Source organism: Podarcis bocagei (genome assembly GCF_964188305.1).
Source record: "Podarcis bocagei genome assembly, chromosome: 2".
Lineage (NCBI taxonomy): Eukaryota > Metazoa > Chordata > Lepidosauria > Squamata > Lacertidae > Podarcis > Podarcis bocagei.
In genome coordinates, this window is record NC_138126.1 from 101,506,299 (window position 1) to 101,529,724 (window position 23,426).

At 47.1% G+C, this 23,426-nt stretch overlaps 1 protein-coding gene across 2 annotated transcripts; it reads left to right on the plus strand.

The window, feature by feature from the left end:
- Positions 1-991: 991 nt before the first annotated feature.
- Positions 992-14,882, plus strand: PCYT2 (phosphate cytidylyltransferase 2, ethanolamine). 2 transcript variants are annotated; one of them, XM_081184835.1, is made up of 13 exons: positions 992-1,151; positions 5,579-5,667; positions 6,183-6,344; positions 6,844-6,910; positions 7,288-7,372; positions 8,470-8,514; positions 9,614-9,752; positions 10,897-10,979; positions 11,106-11,183; positions 11,398-11,463; positions 11,983-12,048; positions 12,413-12,501; positions 13,701-14,882. In XM_081184835.1, the coding sequence occupies exons 1-13, from the start codon at positions 1,069-1,071 to the stop codon at positions 13,822-13,824; spliced, it is 1,176 nt and encodes a 391-aa protein (XP_081040961.1). In that variant the 5' UTR covers positions 992-1,068; the 3' UTR covers positions 13,825-14,882. The 2 variants fall into 2 exon arrangements, with proteins under 2 accessions (XP_081040961.1, XP_081040962.1); XM_081184836.1 differs by lacking the exon at positions 992-1,151 and adding an exon at positions 1,870-1,969.
- The last annotated feature ends 8,544 nt before the right edge of the window (positions 14,883-23,426 follow it).

Here is a 23,426-nt window from a genome sequence, read left to right on the forward strand (position 1 = left end):
TCTCTATTTCAGTGTAAAATGCTACGTCCTGCATTCAATACAGGAGACAGCTCGTCCTGTATTTCCTCAGCGCTCTTTTTTTCTGCCAAGTTAGGGATCCTCTCCAAATGCATGTGTGCGAAAGGTCATGTATTTAAGCCCTGGGTAGCAAAGCAGAGACAGATTTACAAATTCATGCGTATGTGGTGTGATGTGTGACAGATTTCACAGGGGCCACCCTGTTAGGCTGCAATCGATTGTAATGGATTGTTTTGAAATCACTCAAGCAGCAGATGTGGGGTGGAAATTGCGCCTGCCCAACTGTTCTGTATTTTGCCAGAACAAAGATGGCAACCCTAGTGTGTATCTCAGATGTATAAGGGTGGGTGCCAGGGGAAACAGAATCACAAGGGCTTTGGTCTCCCTTCAGCAAGGCAGTCCTACAAAATACCATGTACAGTGGTACCTCGGATTACATACGCTTCAGGTTACAGACTCTGCTAACCCAGAAATATTACCTCGGGTTAAGAACTTTGCTTCAGGATGAGAACAGAAATTGTGCTCCAGTGGCGGGGCAGCAGCAGGAGGCCCCATTCGCTAAAGTGGTGCTTCAGGTTAAGAACAGTTTCAGGTTAAGAACGGACCTCCGGAACGAATTAAGTACTTAACCTGAGGTACCACTGTACAGTATTTGAGGGACCTGGGGTAGGGAATAGGCGCCACTTTGCTTATTAGGATGCAAAGGCTGATATCTGGCGTGGAAGAGAGCTCAAGTGTCTCCAGCAGCGGAGGAAGGCCGGTGAGCGTCCGGCACAAGAGAGATGGTGCAGCAATGAAGGACCGAGAGAACGGGGCGCCCAGTCCCCACTCAAGGAGAGGGTTCCTGTGAAGGGAGCGGGGCGACGCGCGCGACGTAAGGCAGCGGGGGGGGGGGGCGCGCCGCCTGTTGGTCAGGTGACGGCCACCGAAGATGGCTGCGCGCTCGAGAGCTGCGGCTCCTCCCTGACCACGTGACGAGGGAGGTTCCCAGCGAGTGACAGCGCCGGGGTCAGGCCAGCCGCCCAAGAGCCCGGCACTCGCTGGCCGGAGATGCTGCGGAACGGAGCTGCCGGGGCCTCCTCCCCTTCTGGCAAAGGCGCCAACCGGCCCGTGCGCGTGTGGTGCGACGGATGGTGAGCGCTTGGGTGGGTGGGCGGGGGAGGCAGCCAAGCCCGTTTCCGAGGGGGACGGGACGGGGCCCACCTGCAGCAGCAGCACCAGCAGCAGAGACGCTTCCCCGGGTATTTCTATGGCAACCGCTCGCTTTGCCGCGGTTGCCGCCGTCGCTCCGAAGCGGCTGCCCCATGTCCCCATAGCAACGCCCGTCCGCGCTGCTTTCGGCTGGGCTGCGCTCGCGTCCGCGACGGCGGCGCTCCTGTCACCCGCCGTGGGGCATTTCCACGGCAGGTGCCCTCTCGGGTGGCCCTTTCTGTGCGCCGCTGCCAAAGCCCCTCCGGGGGACGCGGGTAGCGCGGGATCCAGAGCAGGAGGCTGCTGCTGCTGCTGTCCTGCGCGCTTAGCGGAGGGAGTCCATAAGCTCGGTGGGGCGGGCAGGCTTGCTTCCGGGTAGAGCAGGCGCCGAATCGCGTCGTGCGTCCGCTCACGGGGAGAACGCGCGTTATGTGTGTCGTGTGTGTGTGTGTGTGCCGCATGCACGTGGAGGGAGGGCTTCCTGCATCATGCTCGCCTGGTACCGAAGCTGCTGCCCGTTAACAGGGCAGGCTCCGACCTTCTTGTTTGCTTTTCTCTCTTGGCGGACACTCTTCGGCTCCCCCTTCTCTGCGTTTCGACGGGGCTTCTGTCTCTACGGTACCCGCTGCTAGCGCAGGGTTTGCAACGGGTTGCTCTGAATGTGGGTGGAAGAGATCGGCGGGCCAATTCGCATCAGCTGAGCGCTCGCGGTTGGAGAGCGCCAATCGCAGAGCCCGGGCTCTTGGCTGCGATCCCGCTGGTAAGTGGGCAGCGAAGCTTCTGTGGGTGGCGCCGTCGCTCCTGATTGGCTCGATCCCGAAGCTGGCTGGTTCCCCTGGCCCTACTAAACTTATCCCATTGAAGGGACTGGATGTTCTCGTCTCGGGGTTACGTAGCAGGGACTTTGGAGCTTGAATACGGTTGTAAACATAAATTTCCACGTTGAGACGCGCTTTTGGATTATCCTGTGCCCTGAATTCCCCTCGTTCTGAGAGGTGTGTACGGTTCAGGGCTGCAAAACGATGTTTGCTCATAGCTATCTTTTGACTACCCTATGGCCTAAATTGTACCTTATTGTCATGGGTTGGGTTTATTGGGCCTCAATGAAATTCCCCCCTGAGCCTGTTCACCATGATTGTAAATGGGCCAGAAGGTTGTAACTGGCATAAACCTCACCAGGAAATGATACAAAGTCACACTGCTCTGTACAAAGTTCTGAAATGCCACATAGCCCACCCTTATTATTGCCTCCTTTGGTCACCACCTGGTGTGGGAAGTCAAGTGCATTAAATTTTGAGTTCAGTATCTCCTCTGTTATCCTTGTTTCCCCAACTTGGTGCTGCAGGGAGGGTTCTGGAGCAATTTATAAAGTGCTACCTGTTTGCCTCTCCCTTTCCTTACTGTTCCCCCCCTCGTCTGTCTATTACCTTCTAAACCATGGGTAGGATCTGTCTATTGTACTATTTTTGTATACTGCTTAGATATAGGTTCCATATCATAGAATCACAGAATCTTAGACTCTTAGGGTTGGAAGGGACCCAAGGGTCATCTAGCCCAACCCCCTGCAATGCAGGAATCTCAGCTAAAGCATCCATGACAGATGACCATCCAACCTCTGCTTAAAAACCTCCAAAGGAAGGAGAGCCCACCACCTCTTGTGGGAGTCTGTTCCACTGCCGAACAGCTCTTACTGTCAGAAAGTTTTTCCAAATGTTAAGTCGGAATCTCCTTTCTTGTAACTTGAAGCCATTGGTTTGAGTCCTACCCTCCAGAGCAGGAGAAAAGAAGCTTGCTCCATCTTCCATGTGACAGCCCTTAAGATATTTGAATATGGCTGTCATATCTCCTCTCAGTCTCCTCTTTTCCAGGCTAAACATACCCAGCTCCTTCAAGCACCCCTTGTAAGGCTTAGTTTCCAGACCCTTCGATAATCTTGGTTGCCCTCCACTGCACGTGTTACAGCTTGTCAACATCCTTCTTAAGTTGTGGTGTCCAGAATTGAACACAGTATTCCAGGTGTGGTCTGACCAAGGCAGAACAGAGTGGTACTATTACTTTCCTTGATCTAGACACCATACGTCTGTTAATGCAGCCTAGAATAGGCTTTTTTTTTGCTGCTGCATCACACTGTTGATTCATGTTAAACTTGTGGTCCACCAAGACCCCTAGGTCCTTTTCATATGTACTGCTAGTAAGCCAGATGTCCCCCATCTTATATTTGTGCATCTGGTTCTTCCTCCTAAGTGCAGCAGAACCTTACATTTGTCCCTATTGAAATTTATTTTGTTAGCCCGGGCCCAGTTCTCCGATCTGTTAGGGCCATTTTGAATTCTGATTCTGTCTTCTATGGCATTAGCTACCCTTCCCTCCACACAGCAGCTATCCCACTTTCCCCCCCTCTCAACAACTGTATAAAGTAAGTTAGGTCAACCATCCAAGAAGAAATATAAGATGGGCAGATGCGTGATTGATGGAAGGAAGTTCTGAGGTAGAGAGAAACAACTGGATGTCCTCTTAGTGTATAGGTGATACTGAATTCATGAGATTTAATGAGGTCACCTGGGGACAGTGTGTAGAAAGAATAGTAGAGGCTCAAAAACATATCTTCAAGGGAGAGAAGGAAAGGTTCTACTCGCAGAAACATTCAAAGATTGTTTAGACAGGTAGGAGAATAACTGGAGGACAGTCACAAAGGAAGTCAAGTAATAGAAAGTAATTAAGTGCATCGAAGGTGACAGGTCAAGAAAGATGAGAAATGAGTAGAAGCCTTTGGGTTTAACTTTCTGTGCTGAGGGTGTTTTCAGCGGAATACAAAGGGGTTTCACTCTCCTTTCGGGGTTCAGGAGAGGAATTGGAGTAGAGAGCCAATATAGTGGAGCTAAGCAGCACCAGGGAGTTTAGATGCAATGGGCAGAAACTACATTTGGGGGTGGTTGAGGAGGGAGGAGGGATCAAACTGTTGGGGAGAGATTGATTAACAAATAGTGCTTTCTGTGCTTACTCCGGCATTCAGAAATATTTGTGTATGCAGTCATAATTAATGCAAGATTCCTTGCCATCTGGTTTGCAGTTTGTTCATAGCATTCTGCTTTAAAAAGTGGGACTAAAATTCCCTGCATAATCTGAGTGGGAGGGTGCATTCCATGTGAGAGCAGGCAAGGTCAATTTTCATTAAGAGTCTCAATTGCCTTGTTAGCAATAAATATTATCTGGTATTACAGCAGTCTAATATTTTAATAGTACGATAAGCCTTGAGAAGGAATTCCATGGAGGAACAGCATGTCCTTATTGAAATGGAGTAAGCCTAGGACCTTAAGGGAAGGTCCCAGGAATATTTCCAGTGACTGAGCAAAGGGTTTATGTTACCAGGAAATTCTTTGGAGCTGTGGGGCACAATGAGTCCAACATCTTGCATGCGATCTCTTCTCTTGGTGTGTTCTGAAGCGTAGAAGCTGCTTGTATCAATTACCTCTGTGACTCCAATGAGGGTTACCAAGGAAGGGGGTAAATGGCACCTGGAACCCTTCCATGTGTTGTCATGGTAACAAGGTTTGAAGCCATGTGGCTTCTGGAAGATAACCCCTGGGACTGCTGGCACCAAGACACATTCTAAATTGCAAAATCATAACTAAGATCCCTATTAGTAACTGCTTGCCTTTAGTCTAATTATGTAGTTGCTACCTTCTGGACCAGAGTTAGATTAAACCTGAAGAATTCATGCTCTCCTCAGGCTTTGCTGTCTTTTTCATTAATTTGTAACCCATATTAGCATAATTTTGCTCTCATTACATCTTTGATTTTACCATGAGTATTTCTCCAAGTTATAAGCAAAAGTGGTCTATGAATGCTTTCCTGTGTCATTTTAGCAAAACATGTGTGACCATCGCTGCCCTCACAGGCCTCCCTCTCTATTGAAAATGGCAACTGAAGGCAGGCAAACCCTTCACCTTATTGCCAGTTATCTGTCCAGATTGGAGATTCCTGCACTATTAAAATCAAGTTGGGATTTTCCACTTGTGGTTGTCTTCAGGCTGAATAATTTAATCATGCACATTTGTGGTTTTCCATTCATCAAGCAATACAATGGGTCTCTCAGCGCAGATGATGTAACAATGAGCAAAAATGAGATGCAGAGATATGAGCAGAACTATGTTTAACAGAAGAGCATAAATGTAACTAGGACTAAAATCTTTTGCTGCTTGTGAACACCTTTCCATCATCAGTAACCGGGATTAGTGGTATAGCTGGCTGAAATGATGCATTGATTGGTGTACTATGAGCATTACAAGAGGAGAGTCTTGTGATAACAGTCAGTACCAGGGCAAGCTCTTCACAAAAGCCCCTTTGTCTTTTCTATTCTTTTTTGTAGCTATGATATGGTCCATTATGGGCACTCCAACCAGTTGCGACAAGCTCGTGCGATGGGTGATTATCTGATCGTAGGAGTCCACACAGATGGTAAGGAAATTGGTCCACTTTTCTCCTTGTTACAGAAGCATCCTTGGAAAGAAACCCAGAAAGTGAAATTGTGAGCAGCAGATAACTTTCAGTCAGAATATGTAACAATATGGTTAGATTCTCCCCCTGCCATCTGCATGATTTCACAGTCCACAATCTGGGGGTGGCTAGCCTGATGCCACTGAGATGCTCACAGCCTAAGCATGACAGTAGTGTTGATTTTCTCCAGCATCTAGTAGTCAGAGGTGTATTGTGAGAGAGGAGAGGGATGAATTACTGTCTTTCTGTCCGCTTAAAGCCATGTCTAGCCTTTTGAGACTTCACCTTCTACTGCTCATATTTTTCCAAAGTTTATTCTGAAGCGATGAGGACTAGGAACTCTTTAGGATGCAAGATGCCAGTTTGCTTAGGAAACGTATGGACCTTTTGAACGCACACAGACCTGGTATTAACAAACTTCTCTCTCTCTCTCTCTCTCTCTCTCTCTCTCTCTCTCTCTCTGTCTTAAATCTCAGAGGAGATCTCCAAGCATAAAGGACCCCCTGTCTTCACTCAAGAGGAGAGATACAAAATGGTGAAGGCCATCAAGTGGGTGGACGAGATTGTACCAGGAGCTCCTTATGTCACAACCTTGGAAACGCTGGATAAATACAACTGTGACTTCTGTGTACATGGGAGTGAGTACCTGATACTCTTCTAGCTGGTTATCTGTGACTGATTGGCCCAGTTGCATCTAACTGTGGCTCTCAGGCTAAAATAAATGGTTTCCTGTCTTTGCCAGTAAATCTCATGTTCATTCACTACCCTGGACTCTATCCATTCTGCAGCATAGACTAAAGCCACGGAGGTGTGCTCCAAAAAGCAGTAGGATGCTTTTGGGAACAGAAATAAAACGGAGACCAATACTGTCTGCAGAACAACACTCAAGTTACCTAAAATTACTACATCCGTGTTCCCAAAGGATTCTGTTTGATCCACAGTGCTCTTTATCATCTAGTCTGGGAAGGGCAGCAGACTAAAGCTTCCCCCAGCTTTAGAGAAGTCAGGCCTGCGCATATACACAAGTTCACCATAACTTAACTGTGGTGTGTGGTTTTAGGCTTTCGCCGATTAGTCTTCCTAAGCAGCTTCTCTAATTTGCCAGCAATGATCTGTTTTTCCCCCTTCCCTTCACAGATGATATCACACTTACTGTGGATGGCAAGGACACCTATGAGGAAGTAAAGAATGCTGGGAGATACAGGTGACACCCTGCTTAGGACTGTTGTTGCCCTGCTCAAAATCCATCCCCGTATCAGAATAGCGAAACACTGCCGACCGGATCGGTTAATTTTATTCATTGCGTTTGTAGCTTGCTTTCCTTCCATACCGTTTGAAATGTGTACATGTCAATTCCCAAGTGGCCTCCAGCAGAAATGCTGGCCGTGCCTGAGCCCATTTAGCTTCAGTGTCAATATTACATTAGGCTTCTTGATGCCGTTCCCTTGTCCCCATATAAATGTGGTGTGCTTCAGGGATAATCTTGGGGCAGGAAGGAGGTGTGAATGTGAGCGTAGTGTGAACATGGTGAGTAGCCATTGCCAAGGGACCCTATCTCACTCTGAGCTTGTCTTATTGCAGGGAATGTAAGCGCACTCAGGGAGTATCCACCACAGATCTGGTTGGCCGCATGCTGCTCATGACCAAGGCTCACCACAGCAACATTGTGAGTCAATGAAAGAGTTTGAGGTGGGGAACGGGGCTTCTTGGCTACACTGACTTACCAAGACAATCCGGGCTTTCTGATCTGAGATTGCTTCCTGGACAGATTGTAGCAAGCTCTGCTGCTTGCGTGCGCCAGAACTAGAAGCTGTTTGGCAGAAGCCTTTGAGGCAGTAGGTGCCAAAAGCAAAGAGAAAAAACATATGTTTGATGAAGTGGCCTTTGCAATCTGCACAGAATTATCGCTCTTAGTGTTTAGACCACGTGTACTGTGTTGATGAACTGGCAAGGAGGGAAGAAAGGGACTCAGAAGCTGTTCATGTAGGTCATCAGATGGCAGCGATGGGATTAGAGAGCAGGGTTTTCAGGTGGGTTGCCTGGAGAATGGTACAGGACATCACAGGTCAGGAGTGTGTACATGTATATTTGTGTGTTGGTGTCAGATTGTTGCCGTTTGCCTTGTGGGCACGATGGCTTGTCCTGAAGATATACACGAGGTTGTGGAATTGAAGCATTTGATCTTGAGTTTCACTTTGCATCTTGATGTGCGTGGGCTGAAGACGGAAACCAAACACTGTTCCATTAAACGTCTGTTTTAGTTTGATCTGAGAGTTTGTCTTCTTTACATGGATGTGAAATGTTTGTACTACCTCCAGTGTCGAGGGGCAGTATGCTTCCAAATATCAATTGCTGGGAATCACAGGTGGGGAGAGGGCTGCTGCACTTGCAGGTTTCCCATAGGTATCTGGCTGGCCACTGTGAAAAACGGACGCTGTGCTAGAAGGGCCTTTGGTCTCATCCAGCAGGACTCCTTTTATGTACTTAGGGTGGGAAAACTTGAGTGATGGCAGCTATTCCCTATCACAAGGGTGGAGAACCTGTGGCTGTCCTGGTGTTGCTGGACCATAATTCCCATCATCTCTTGACCATTGGCCTTGCTGGATGGGGCTGATGGGAGTTGGAGTCCAGCAACCTTTGGAGGGCAATAAACTTCCCACCCTTGCCATTTCTGATCCCTAGCACCCTGTGTTTCCTTCCTTAACTAGAAAGTCGTATAGGCATTTCCCCACAATTCATTGACATGCTTGCTTTCTCTCTTAGGATGAAGACATGGATTATCGGAAGCACACAGATAACTTTGGGAAAGTGAGTACCATTTCCAGTGACTGCAAATGAAGCCTGGGATGTGATTCCTGCATGCTGTGCGGTTTTGCATTTTTTACTGTGGCTTTTCCCTGCCCTGCTCAGGTTTTACCCTGAGCAGACCTGACTTCAACAGTGGAGGGTGTGATGGGAACAGGCAGAATCTGGGACAATGTCATGGTTAAGTAACTACTAGATACGCAACACACTATTCACAACAGAGTAAAATGAGGATGAAAAAGCCACAGAGAGAATGGGTGGGACAAGCTGTAGTGGTTTTATCTCCCAATCTAGTGAAGGATTAAAAGACATGAATTGCAGCTTGCATCCTGACAATCGTAGCAGACATGCAGCTTCATCTGGTGTTAACTGTTAATATGGCCAAGAAAGTATCTGCTTGTTCATGCCACTTTATTTTCTGTTGTTTTGTTGAGAGTTACTTGTGAAAAGATAAGCTTGCTGGTGTGAACATCAGCTCAGTGATCAAGGAGATTGTTTGGGGTTTTTTGCAGCTGATTTCTCACCAGGACTTCAATGGAATATCTATTTTGGCCAGCTGAAATACCTTTAGTATCTGCCAAGTTATACAGTAGAGTCACGTGGAAGCTTATTGTGTCTTGGAAAAACTTTGTGCTTTTTTTTCTGGCCTCAGGAATGTGTGCTTTGGCACCAGCGTTGTAATGTGTGTATATCAGATTGGTTGACTAAACTAGCTGTAGAAGCAGTACTTATTGCTGCCGCATGGTGGATCTAAACTCTACAAATAGTTTGCTGAGATATCTCAAATGAGTCATTGAAGTTTTCTTTTTTACTTTTCGGATTTCTCCCAGAAAGGGGAAATCCAGAATAAATGGGGTAAAAATATGGGCTGGTATTTTGTCCACAATATCACATGGACACTGAAAAAAAACAAAACTTTTGTGCATTGATCTGGCAGTAAACATCTGTCTGCAAGCACCTATTGATAAAGGTGGGGTGTTGCGTTGACTGTGTGGCATGCCTGTGCTAGGAGTGTGTTCTCAATGACATTTCAGTCTGCTTCTTTCACAGCTCATCCCAACTGAAGCCTGCCAAGGTATTAAAGTTGTACTCTTTTCTCCAGTGCCCTAAAAGTCACAGCCCCTGGACCGGAGTTTCCCAGTTTCTGCAGACATCCCAGAAGATCATCCAGTTTGCATCTGGCAAGGAGCCACAACCAGGAGATACTATAATCTACGTGGCTGGTGCTTTTGACCTCTTTCGTATCCTGTTTCCTTTTGGGCCGGGTGGAAGGAGTTGTCTGTGAGGCAAATTACGGGTTCCTGACACCTTGTGTTTGGTCTTACTGTACCCCAGGCCTCAAATGGCCCTGCTGTGTTTTGCTTTTGTTTTGTTTTGTTGAAAGTTGTTAAGAAACCCCTATTCCCCTCCCAGAGTGGTTTAACAATCAATCGCTCTTCCCATGGAACTCTCTGGATTGTACCACTCTGAGGAGAACAAGTCAGCTATAGTTGTTCTTGTTTGACTCAGACCTTGCAAGGCATTGCCACCCCTTCTACAGTTTCTACTCTAGCAGAGAGTGCATTTTGAGCCCAGGTTCCTTCCTGATGTGCCAGAAATACAGTCAGCTCAAAACATAGGCTTTTGTACTTCCTCTTTAAAACCATATGTGTTAAGAATTTTCTGCTGTGATAGCCAAACTAGCCCAGGAGTCTTTGAGTTATAAACTCTAACAACCATCTTCGAAGAAGCTGAACTCTGCCTGGGTCGTCCTGTATGCATCCCAGTCTGTTACATTTCAGCTGCTGCCGCTACAACGGTTGAGTGAAAGGCACATGAACAATAAAGGATGTGTACAGACATGCCTTAAACAGGGCTTTCCATGTTTTCCCCCTCCCATAAAGGAAACCCACCTTCCCCCGACCTTCACTTTGCATTTGATAGACCTACGCATCCATGATTCATCTGCTGGTCTCAGCCACCTGTCTTTGCTTGTCAGTCTTTAGTCATTGCAGGCAACATTTGTTGCTTTATTAGTATTTTTTAAAGGAAAAACACATTTTAAAAGAGTTACAAGGTCACTCTGAAGTTATAGGTCACAAGTGCCAAACCACCAGTGCTGTGCCAAGATTTTTTATGTCAACTGTAGAATTGGTTTCCCTTGCGCTTGATCCCTGATATAGGGTATTGGAAGTCTGTAAACAATGTGGTAAGTTCACTTCGACAGCTACTCAGTTGCTCCAGCGCTGAGTCTCTGTGTGCATCCAAACCATAGTAACTCAGATTGTCACAGCGGTTGCTGAGACTACCAGGAAAAGAAGCATAGAGTCTATGAGAAGCAAACAGAAAGTCGCTACTTCTCATTCTGTGCCACAGGCTTTTATCCTTAATACATACACTCTCCAGATGTTGGTCATGTGGACTTCCTGGAGAAAGCGCACCAGATAGCAAAGCGACCTTATATAATTGTGGGGCTACATTTTGACCAGGTGGGTATCAGCATTACACTGCCCAGGCAGGGTTGGTCATTCGTTCCTTCTCATCTCATCTGGGAGGGAGGGAGGGGTGGGAATGCAAAACTTCCACTTGTGCTGATTATCATATTTTAATCGTAGGAGGTGAATCTGTACAAAGGCAAGAACTATCCAATCATGAATGTGCATGAACGAACCCTCAGTGTTCTAGCCTGCAGGGTGAGTATTAGATGAAATCTTCCTCTTACAACTAGGACATGGTCAGAATGAGCCAGATAAAGCCGAGCACATCTGGCTGTGGTAGACCACCTGGTAAGCTTAAAAATGTCACTGGAAGGTGCCTGATACACAGAGTTCAGTAACTGAAACAGCCATTGGCAGATGTGGGAATCCAGAGTGACTGTTGTCTTCTCTCCCTCCCTCTTCCTCTTAGTATGTTTCTGAGGTGGTGATTGGAGCCCCCTATTCCATCACTGCTGATCTGCTGGATCATTTTAAGGTGAGTATAGTTCCATTGATTGATTGATTGTGTTTGTGTGATTTCTACTAACTGGGGCAGGGAGTATATGCTCTTGGGAACCTGTTGTTAAAAGGAAGTATCTATACACACCTGTAAATTAGTTTGGCCGGAGAACATGCTGGGGGAAAGGGGAACGAATGCATGTATTTCTAGCAGCAATTACTCTGTAGCATCTCCTCTGGTTCTGAAAAGCTATCATCTGTACCCAGCCTGACTATTGTTCCCTATTTGATGAGGGGTGGGCTGCAGTACCAGGATGCTTGTGAGGAAGAGAACACATTAACGATTGTACCAATATGTTTTGGATCAGCCATGGAGGTAACTGCCTATATTTTTGTGGGTGAGTTGCTGGCAGTTGTCTCCCTTCATACTGTACCTGTGGTAGACAAGCGCTTGAGAGATATGTCCCTTTGCTTCTGAAGTTTCACAGGTAGCCACATCATACTGTAGGGGAGCCTGCGAGCGAAGGCGATAGTGACTATTGCTGTTTCTCTGCAGGTAGACTTTGTGTGCCATGGAATGACAGAGGTGGTACCAGACAAGAACGGGTCAGATCCATATGAGGTAAGCAGAAAACTCCTTCCTGGTTAGTGCTGATTTCATGCCATCTATTGCCCAAACCACAGTGCATGGCAGAGAATTGGGTTCCCTTCTGGAGGGCAGTTTTTGAAAAATGAGTATGTGGGTAACTGGGTAATAAGGCTTGTCCTGTCATTTGTGTGACCAAGTGGCAAGCCTCTCCTTGCTGTGGGAAAGTTCAGTTCTGTTCCTTCCTTGAATGCACTTGAGTTGTCAGCTTTTCCTGCAGCTGTGGCGCATAGTGGGCATTCAGAAACTATTTTGGCAAATGCCTGTTGTTAACTTCTTTGGAATGCCTCTAAAGAGCCATTGCCTTGTGTCCTGTCATCTCTCTTCCCCATATTTGCAGGAACCCAAGAAGCGTAATATCTTCCGGCTGGTCGACAGTGGCAACGATCTCACAACAGATCTGATAGTGAAAAGAATAATAAAAAACAGGTTGGCTGGCCTTGACTTTGGTTCACTTGGGCACAATAAGGCCTGGATTCTACTGTGCTGTAATTCCTTGCTTATCTTTCTTTTATTTTGAAGTCCCGTACGATGCTAGTCAGATTACAGACTAAACACAAATTCACAGATGGGAATAGCTAAAATACTTTCCAACATCCCTGAAGATGAAATTTCAACAGTTTCATTTCAATGTTCAAAACCTACAAGAAGTGTGGTGCTTGGAACAAAGATTCTGTGCTCTGCACTGTTGCTGCCTCCCCATAGTTTCAAGTCTACAACTATCCACTGCCTGATATTCTAGTTGCTGTGCCCTCTGTCAGTTTTGACAGTACTAGCACATTCTGAATTCTTTGAAAACAGATATGGCAACCAGAATTTATTATGCAAGTATGAGTAAGCCATTGGTGTGTGCATAATAGTTACCTGGAGCACTGCATTTGCTGTTTGAAGGACTGTCTTGGCAAGGGAGAGCTTTTGTACCAAGCAGTCTGCTGCGATACTGGATTCTGTCTGATGCTGCTGCCATGCCGTTTGAAGAAGCATGAGCGAATCCGTTGTCCTTGCCCACACAATTCTCATAGTGGTTAGACTATGTCTGTTCCCATGATGGTTCCAGAGCTCTGAACAGGCTTTTCCGGGCACCTTTAATTAAGAATGTTGAATCCCTGAGGCCATTGGGTCCTCAGCTAGAGTCTTCCACATGCCTGCCTTAGATGGTTTACTTGTCCAGAGCCTCTCCTAGGAGGGATCAGTGTTGAAGCAGCAGAAGTGAGTGGCTCAGCAGAGTAGTATTTTTTCTGTCTCGGCTGTTTGGAGCGTCTCCACCCCCATCGTTCAGCCTGGACACAGAGATCCAGCACTGAGGGTCTTCTGGCAGTTCCCTCACTGTGAGAAGTGAAGCTACAGGGAGCCAGGCAGAGGGCATTCTTGGTGGTGGCAACCTGGAACGCCCTCCCATCAGATGTCAAAGAGATGAGTAACTATATAACCTTTAGAAGACATCTGAAGGCAGCCCTGTATAGGGGAGCTTTTTAATGTGCAATGTTTTATTATGTTTTTATACATGTTGGAAGCCACCCGGTGTCAGATGGGTGGGGGCACAAATAATAAAATCATTGTCCTTACAATTGAAAGAGCACAGTGGACTTAAACATTCCACGCTGATACAGATTTCTCGATTGTTGCAGGTTGGAGTTTGAAGCCCGGAACCAAAAGAAAGAAGCAAAAGAATTGGCTGTGCTGGAGGCCATGAAGAGAAGAGAGGAGGAAGGGGCCCTGGGGAAGGCAGGCCAGGAAGATCATGAGAGCTAGCATGGGGAACGGTGTAGCAGAATCCTTCCCTCCTGGAGTGGCAATATTTTCCTGGAGGATAGGATACTGCTGCCAGCCTTAGGAAGGCCTGCGGTAACAATTCTCCCGTGTGTGGGGAAGATCCCGGATGCTGCTATCTAGTTAGCCCAGGCCCACTCCCATGGGAAGATTTTAACATTGCCCTCTCAATAGCAGGTTTCAATTCCAATGAATGTTTGCAACATGGTGTGATTTCACCTGACATATTGGAGCTGGGGAGTCAGGGTTATCTCTGCTCAACTTCTTATTGAGTCTCTGCATCTCGGAGCATCTCTCTGATTTCTGCCTGCCAGAGACAATTTTTTAATCTTTAAAACCGTCCTTTCTGGTCTGGCTCATTGCTTACAGCATTAATAGGATCCCAGAGCATTCGCTCAACAGCAGTGCTTGCTGGAGTTGGGCTCCAAGCCAGACTGCCCACTACATTTCCTAGCTTGGGCACAAAGGGTTCTCTAAGTGGCCTGTTGCTGCTTGCACACACTGCCTTGCATCTGGTACCTACAAAATACTTCCAAGCTGTAACAGTGGATGGAGCTTAGGCAAGTCCCAGGGTTCCCCGGTGGTAGACAGTGGCCCTCACTGCTCTGTACTCAGACATGTGTGTTTAGGCCTATGGCCAAGCAAGAGATTGGTGGCACTGCAATTCTCAATGTTCCCACAAAACACAAATACCACATAGATCTTCAGAATGTGCTTGGAGCTCCATCCTAAAGCCCCAGTGCGTTGCTTCACAACCAGGGCTTCATTCTCATCCATATGGACCTTGTGGTTCTTGTGCAGAGAGATGGAGACATCAGATACATTGAGCCCAGTATACTGTGTATTGTATTTAAAATGCTTTGTGCTGCTAAAGTTGAATGCTTTGTGGTGAGATCTAAGTGCAGATCACTGTCTGAGGCATCTTTTCATGCGTAGTGGGAAACACATGGGGGCTCTTCCCTGTCCAGGCAGGCTCTGTGTCTTTTCTATCTCTCTTGTACAATTTCAGCAGTGGAAATTAATAAAATGTTGATGACTTACTTTGTGTGGCAGTGATTACTTTATTTTATTTATTAAATTTCTATCCCGCCCTTCATCTGAAGATCACAGTGTAAAAGTACAAAATACATACCATAATAACAAACAAAAAAACAATAGCCCCCATATTATTGTTATTAGCCCTGCTTTTGGGCTTCCTGAGAAGCATGTGGTTGGTTATTGTGAGTACTGGGGCAACCCATTAAATGTGTGTGGGGTATAAATAGTAAAATTAACTTTATGGAATGGGACATCCCTATTTTCATCAGAGAAATGTTGGTGGGTATGGGACTGCGTATTGTGTTACATTTCCCAGAAACTTCTGTAGTGGGAAATTCACGTCTGAAGATGGGAGGAGCGGCAACACGATGTACACATACAGTTGCACCACCTGGCAATTTGTTAGTTTTCATTTTGTTTATAAAGCCTAAAACATAATCTCTCATAACCACTATTTCCCTCAGTTCCTTGGACTCCCTTTCCAAAGAAAGTCAGTTTAGGCATAGGGATCTGCTCTTTATCTTCTGCTGTAAGGCCCTTCCTGTGACATTTTGCCACTTTGCTTCTTCCTTCCCACTCCCCCTGTGCCCCCCCTCCTGCTTCTAGTTGCCACTAGCTTGTCCCTGCCACTCACCACTGACAGACACTCGCCACTCCTGGATACTTGATCCCCCTCTGCTGTAGCTGTGCCCCCCTGACACAACCAATCCATGGCCACACACACCACAGCCCACACACCCCAACTGCCAGTCCATCAGGCCTTCCCCAGGAGGAGAAGGCACAGCAGTGGGTAGGCCGCAGCAGTGGGGCGGCATGGGCACAGCGAAGGAAGAGCAGGATGAAGCAGTGACCACCAGGCAGCAGCAGCAGCAAGCAGCAGGTGGTGTCTGCAGCAGCAAGTGGCAGGAGCCCACTGCCCTGTGGCAATGCACACTGGGTGTGCAGTGGCAGCACTGCCCCAGGAGCCTGGCACCGAGGCAGCTGCCTCACTGTGCCTCATGAGCAGGCAGGCCCTGTCTGCTGTGAAGCCAAAGTCGTTCAGCTTCTCTGCAATCTCCTTAACCTCCTTTGCCCTACTGTTGACTCCCTTGGCATGCAAAGGTCCAACCGCCTCCCTAGCCAATCTCCTGTTGCTAACATATTTAGAGATTTTTGTTGACTGTCTTTAAGGTTGGCCTTCATTGTTTAAGCAACGTACTCCTCAAATCCTTTTTTAAGTATCCCTTATTAAACCTGCTTCTTGGGTGAAAAGCAATGACAAACCTAGACAGCATCTCAAAAAGCAGAGGCATCACCTTGCCAACAAAGGTCCGTTATAGTAAAAGCTATGGTTTTCCCAGTAGTGATGTATGGAAGTGAAAGCTGGACCATAAAGAAGGCTGATCGCCGAAGAATTGATGCTTTTGAATTATGGTGCTGGAGGAGACTCTTGAGATTCCCATTGACTGCAAGAAGATCAAACCTCTCCATTCTGAAGCAAATCAGCCCTGAGTGCTCACTGGAATGACAGATCCTGAAGCTGAGGCTCCAATACTTTGGCCACCTCATGAGAAGAGAAAAGACCCTGATGTTGGGAAAGATGGAGGGCACAAGGAGAAGAGGACGACAGAGGACGAGATGGTTGGACAGTGTTCTTGAAGCTGCCAGCATGAGTTTGACCAAACTGCAGGAGGCAGTGGAAGACAGAAGTGCCTGGCATGCTCTGTTCCATGGGGTCATGAAGAGTTGGACACGACTAAACAACAACATTTTTTTTTTTTTTGGCCAAAGGTTGTGTTCCCTTTTTTGTTCTCATTTGGACAAGGCTTCCATTAGAAAATGGAATTCCCTCTGTTAGCTTCTTTGGCTCTGCTGTTAACTACACTTGGCCCATTGATTTCTAGGGGTAGCTTTCGTTTCCTAGGGAAGAAGTGGTGGGAAGTGGCCTTGAAGGATCAGTTGAAGGGTAGGTGAGAAGGAGACCAGTAGTGGGGTTGGGGGGAGAGGAAATTGTTGTGCTCATCCTAAGAGCTGTAATATTAATAATGTTGTGGTTTCTGCAGAGAGTGGCTGGCAGATTCAAGACCCTGCCACCAAACATGTAATATTTGGTGAGGAAGATTGTCTTTGGGGAGCATGGAGTAGTTTCACAGCACTTCCAGACTTCAGTCTCCTTTGCCACACTCTGACTGCCCACCTGGACAAGAGGGGCTGCTGTGGCCTGGGCACCTCCTCTTCTCCTTTCCTTGCCAAGTGCCACCTGGCTATGGGCCGTTGACGGAGCTCTTTGCCCCTTCCCACCTCTCGCTGGAACCTTAACAAAGTGGCATTCATGCCCTGAAACTCCTCTCCTTCTGAGCATCTCATGTTTGTTTTTAATCTTCGCCTTGTTACCATTTTTGAATTAATTTCTCTGAAACTTGAAACTCCTCTGGGCCCGGCCGCTTCTGCAGAGTGCGAGATTTGGAAAGGATTTGTCATTAAATGCAAACAGCTCAGCCCAAAGTGGCAAATCTACCGCGGGCTGTGCATTTCCATAGGAAGAAGGTGCCGCTGGCTTCCAACTGTTTGGAAATTGTTATTAAAAATGCCAGACTTATTTAATTTTTGCCTTCCCTGCTGCTTCGCAGCCTGAATCTGAAACTTCAGGTCTACTCAATCAAATGCAATGAGCAGTGCCTGGCGGAGCTGGAGTTACTCACAACACCTTATTGTTCTTTCTGATCACAAACCCTTTTGCATTTTCCATTTCCCCTGCTCTTAAAGTGCCTGTGGGTCCCTGCCTTTCTGTGCTGGCACTTGCTGATGGGTGGTTTCCCCCTTGGGGAATGGGAGATGGTAACGAACTTGGAGTTAGATTATGGGGAAGGTTCATGAATTTCAAATGGAGGCTGTTTACTGTTGCCTGTCTCAATAAAAGCTCTGGGACCTGGCAGTCATTGCTCGCTCACTTTTAGGAGCAATCTTGTTCCATTAAACTAGTAGTGGGGAGCCTGCAGCTCTCCAGATGATCCTGGACTACAACACGGCCATTGGCCAGGCTGGATGGGGCTGATGCGAGTTGGAGCCTAATAACATCTGGAGGACTGAAGATTCTTCCAATGCCACTGCCTACATTAACCCAGTGGTCCACTTTCTAGTCCAGTATTCTGTTCCTGTGGCCAGTTTTTAGAATCAGTAAACAGTAAAGTTTAACACAGAGTACTTCATCCCTACGCTTCTACTGGCCTTACCTACAGGGATACAGTGGTACCTTGGTTCTCGAACTTAATTCAGTCCAGGAATCTGTTCAACTCCTGAAACCGTTCGACAACTAAGGGACAGCTTCTGATTGGCTGCAGGAGAGTTGGATGTTTGGCTTCCGAAAAATGTTTGCAAAAGAGTTCACTACACATCTTGGGGAATTTTGCATTCATCTCGGAGCCTAGACTGATGTGCTTATGTACAAAGGTCAGGAAGGAATAAGGGAAACTGAATCTTAACTAGTCCTTAATTCTGGCTTGGTGGTGGTGGTTTTTTAAAAGCTTCCATCTGCCTACCCATTGCTTAATATTAAGGAGGGGAGGCACTGCTATTTGTATCAAGAGCACGTTGCAGAAAACTTCTGCAACAAAACACCAGTTTGGAGGGGCCAGCGTTTTCTTGTCAGTATTAGCAGAGCAGCAAGTGTGAATTTTGGGGGTCAAGTGCATCAGCAGACCAATACAGAGCCTGCGGTGTAAGATAGGCTTCATACAGGTGAGTTGCATGCAGAAGGACAGTTTGTATGCAAGGGCCCTCAGAAGATGTAACACACCATTATGGATGAGGGCAGGTTGGTCTCACTGTAATAGTGTTGCCATGCACATTCCTTTGTGAATGGGTACTATATATTTGTGAATGGGTACACATGTGAATGGGTAAAGGTAAAGGGACCCCTAACCATTAGGTCCAGTTGCGGATGACTCTGGGGTTGCGGTGCTCATCTCGTTTTATTGGCCGAGGGAACCAGCGTACAGCTTCCGGGTCATGTGACCAGCATGACTAAGCCGCTTCTGGCAAACCAGAGCAGCGCACGGAAACACCGTTTACCTTCCCGCCGGAGTGGTACCTATTTATCTACTTGCACTTTGACATGCTTTCAAACTGCTAGGTTGACAGGAGTAGGGACCGAGCAACGGGAGCTCACTCCGTTGTGGGGATTCGAACCGCCGACCTTCTGATCGGCAAGTCCTAGGCTCTGTGGTTTAACCCACAGTGCCACCCGCGTCCCAGGTGAATGGGTACTATTGTGAATGGGTACTATTCATTAAAAAGGGGAGGGAGTGAAAGAATGATTTAGGGACACTGTGGAAGTAAGTGCTAAACCTTTCCCACCTTTCTAGTGATTCTAGCCACTGAGAATCAAACCTGTTCTTACTTGGATTCTGTTCTGTTAATCACTAGAATATGAAGCAGTGGCAGAACTGGGTATATGTTAGACAATTTCCCCCCAAACTTGGATCTCCAGCTGTTTCTGGACTACAATTCTCATCATCCCTGACCACTAGTTCTGCTAGCTAGGGATGATGGGAGTTGTAGTCCAAAAACTACAAAGTTTGGGAAACACTGTGTTAGATTATAATAGGAATGAAAACTTTGCCCGCACAATAACATACATCAGCCTTCCCTAACCTCATGTCCTCCAGATACTTTGGGCTACAGCTCTCAGCAACCAATCAGCATGGCTGTGTTGGCTGTGGCTGATGGGAGTTGTAGTCCAAAACATTTTGACAGTATGGGATACTTGCTATACAGTCATACCTTGATTGTCAAATGCCTTGGTACTCTGACGTTTTGGCTCCCGAAAGCAGCAAACCTGGAAGTGAGTGTTTTGGTTTGCCAACTTTTTTGGAAGCTGAACATCCAACACGGCTTCCACGGCTTCCAGTTGAGTGCAGGAAGCTCCTGCAACCAATCGGAAGCCACGCCTTGGTTTTCGAACCGCTCTGGGAGTTGAACGGACTCCCAGAACGGATTAAGTTCAACAGCCAAGGTACCTACCACTGTAATAGATGTGCTGCACACCAATGCCTGTTAATATAAAGCACATTGTGTGACAAATTATATGTTATGACAATGGCACGTTGTCGAATTCTTGGAAAAGGTATTTCAATACATTACATAGGGAGATGCCTTATATTGAATGAGGCCATTGGTAAGCCTGGCTCAGTATTGTCTATACTGATTGGTTGTGGCTTTATAGATGAGTTTCAGGCAGGAGTCTTTCTAATGGAGACACCTTCTGGTACCTTCTGCATGCAAAGCAGACACTCCAACATGGAGCTCTGGCCCTGGTTGCTAGAACTAAATGTGAAATCTTATTTCTGAATGCTCTACTTGGGTATTTTATTTATCGTCTGGTATCTTTCAGGAGCCAGAAAGGCTTGGGCTTGAAGAACGCTGCTACAAAGAAATTGATTTTATGTCACAGGAAGAATCTGGAAGTACCCCAGTGGCACAACAGTAGCTGGAGGGGTTAGTACAAGTGATGGTGAGAGAGCAAGAGCTCTTCAATAACCACTCAGGTGATTGTGATCTATGGTCATCTCTCCATTAGCGCTTTGTTGGTAGCTGGTTTGTGAGGCTTCTTTCCCCTCACCCATTCCATTATTCTGGGTGTACCTAACTTTGTGTGTCTGTGGGAACACATAAACAAGATTCAAAGGATGCATTTGTGTCAGATACAGTGGAAGTTATATAAGATGAGAAGGAGAAGAGAGCTGAGATCCTTGGAGAAAAGGTCTTGTGGAAGTTTCTGTTATCTGTGGTACAGCTGCTGTCTTCTGAGTATAATGTTCCTTAGAATAGTTTCTACTGCAAAAGGGGCCTTCTGTCCTCCTTCTCACATTTAGTTTGATTAATTCAGTTGGGACTGGTGTTATCTGAGTGACTCTGTCTTAGAGGAAGTCAAGGTAAAAGGTAAAGGACCCCTGGACGGTTAAGTCCAGTCAAAGGTGACTATGGGGACGCAGGTGGTGCTGTGGTCTAAAAACCACTGAGCCTCTTGGGCTTGCTGATCAAAAGGTCGGCAGATCGAATCCCTGTGACTGAGTGAACTCCCGTTGCTCTGTCCCAGTTTCTGCCATCCTAGCAGTTGAAAAGCAAACCAGTGCAAGTAGATAAATAGGCACCACTATGGCAGGAAGGTAAACAGCATTTCCATGCACTCTGGTTTCCGTCATGGTGTTCCGTTGCGCCAGAAGCGGTTTAGTCATGCTGGCCACATGACACGGAAAGCTGTCTGTGGACAAACGCCGGTTCCCTTGGCCTGAAAGCGAGATGAGTGCCGCAACCCCGTAGTTGCCTTAGACTGGACTTAACCGTCCAGGGGTCCTTTACCCTTTCTTTACCTTTAGAGGGAGTCAATATCCTTAGCCTGCTTGTGACAGCACCCTTTGTGCTGGAAGGGGTCTATATACAGGGTGAGTCTTTTTAAAAATGTGTACTCTGCTTCCACGGGGCCTCTTTTAAAGGACTCACCCTGTACAAAGGAACATATCTGACACCTCATCCTCTTGAACATCTTGTCCATCAAGCACTTGAGAGGGCTGCTTGCCTCTTACAGTTCAGGGATAGGGCCCTCCAAGTGTTGCCGGAATGAACCACAATCCCCATCACCCCAGTCCACTGGCCATGCTGGCTGGGACTGATGGGAGTTGGAGTCCAAACACCATCTGGAGTACCACAGGTTTCCCACCCCAAATTATATACTGAATGCTTTTGATAAGGGGGAATTGACAGCTACTTTCTCTCTTCAGTGGTTGGGAAGTAGTCCTTCTCTCCTCCCAGGCAACTACTGCTGCTGCTTCTGTTTTCTTTGAGAGTGCCACCTTACCTGGTACTCTGAAACCAGAGCTGCAGTAGTGTCTCTGTTCCCTCCCTCTCCCAATTTGTGGGGAAAGTGTTAGTGTGTGAAGCTCATAGCTCCCGTTCTGATATCAAAGGGTCTGCAAGGTTATTTGAGAAGGCACTGCTTGTTGCTTTCTAACTTGACTCATCATTTGGGTTTTCTACTCTCATCTGAAGCCATCACAGAGTAAATGAAAGGCAGTGCAGATGCAATTATAGCTTTGCAATAAATGAGATGACGATTGACTTGGATAATTCACACAAGTGCACCCAGTGCTGTGTAAATTGCTTAACCCAGTGGCCGTTTAAGAGCTGTGGAGTGATACCTGCACATGAGAACCAGAACAAGGAGGGAGCTTGTCCTCAAAATTAGGAATTTCGGGGTACTTTCCATGGTCTTTATGCTCCCTGAACTTCACTTGTCTTTTATGGAGGGGAGCCAGTGCAGGGATGGAGAATCTGTGGCTCTCTAGATTCTGTTAGATGAAGCCAATGGTCAAAGAAAGATGGAAGTTGTAGTCGAGCCATATTGGGGGGTGGGGGCACATTCCTGAACTATAGAAAAGAAGCCCACTAAAAGATATCCCCTCTCTAGCACCAGAGTGAGCACAGTGTCACAGAGTGTTTCTGTGTATTCAGCCCCAACCCCTTTGTTACTGGGCTCCATGTGGGGCTCTGCATCACTCTTTCAGCCTTAAGTGTCGCCAGTGGAATTCTCTGAGCACTTCTTGTCCTGCCTGCTGCTCTATAGCACGGGTGGCAGCGACTGCTCCTTGGCACTGGCTCTTTCCAGGGCCTGGGGCTGCTGTCTGGGCGTGCAGGTGGTTTGGGGTTGGGGAGGTGATTAGTATGGAAATGGGAGGATGCGTACAGCTAGCTTGTTATTGCTACCGCAGGGTGCGTGCTGTGTCTGGCAGCCTCCACAGAGCCAGGGTTCCCCCCCCCCATTCCGCCCAACCTTCCAAATGTCAATAAATGTCAGTGGAATTAACTGCTAACTGGTGGGATGATGGAGCAGCCTAAAGGAGACAGAGGAACCCAATCCATGCGTAGGTGGGCAACTGGCACTGCCTGTCTGAGATGGCTGTGCTTTTGGAATCATGAAAAAAAACGTCCCCTGGGGCCAAGAAGTTTGGGGAGTGGGAAAGTTTACAGCAAAGTTCTTGGATATTTCCAAGATTAAACTGAAAACAGAAAAAGGGAGGGAATGGGGGTTTGGGGGGGGGAGCAGAGAAAGGATAATTTTTTCATAGTACTCCCAAGGCCACATTCCGAGTATGTTTACACTCCTGTCCTTATCCCAAAGTGGGACAACTGCATTGTCTCCCAAGATGGATGGAGGCAGAGAAGGGAGGCAGAACATAGCAATTGAGACTAGTTCATTGTGGTGTTCCTCTCAGCTTATGTGGATGTAAAAAGGTAGGTAAAGGACCCCTGTGTGCTGGGCCCAGGGGTAACCCATGAAACGCAGTCCAGGACTGGTTCAGAATCCGAAGGTTCCGCTAGGAGTCAGTCTGACAGGGCCAAGGCAGGACACGAGGCAGGAAACCAGGCAAGGACAGGTACAGGATCTCAGGCAGGATCTAACATCTAGAGGAGCTGGCATTTGTTCACAGACAGCTTTCTGGGTCATGTGGCCAGCATAACCAAACCGCTTCTGGCGCGACGGAACACCGTGATGGAAACCAAAGCGCATG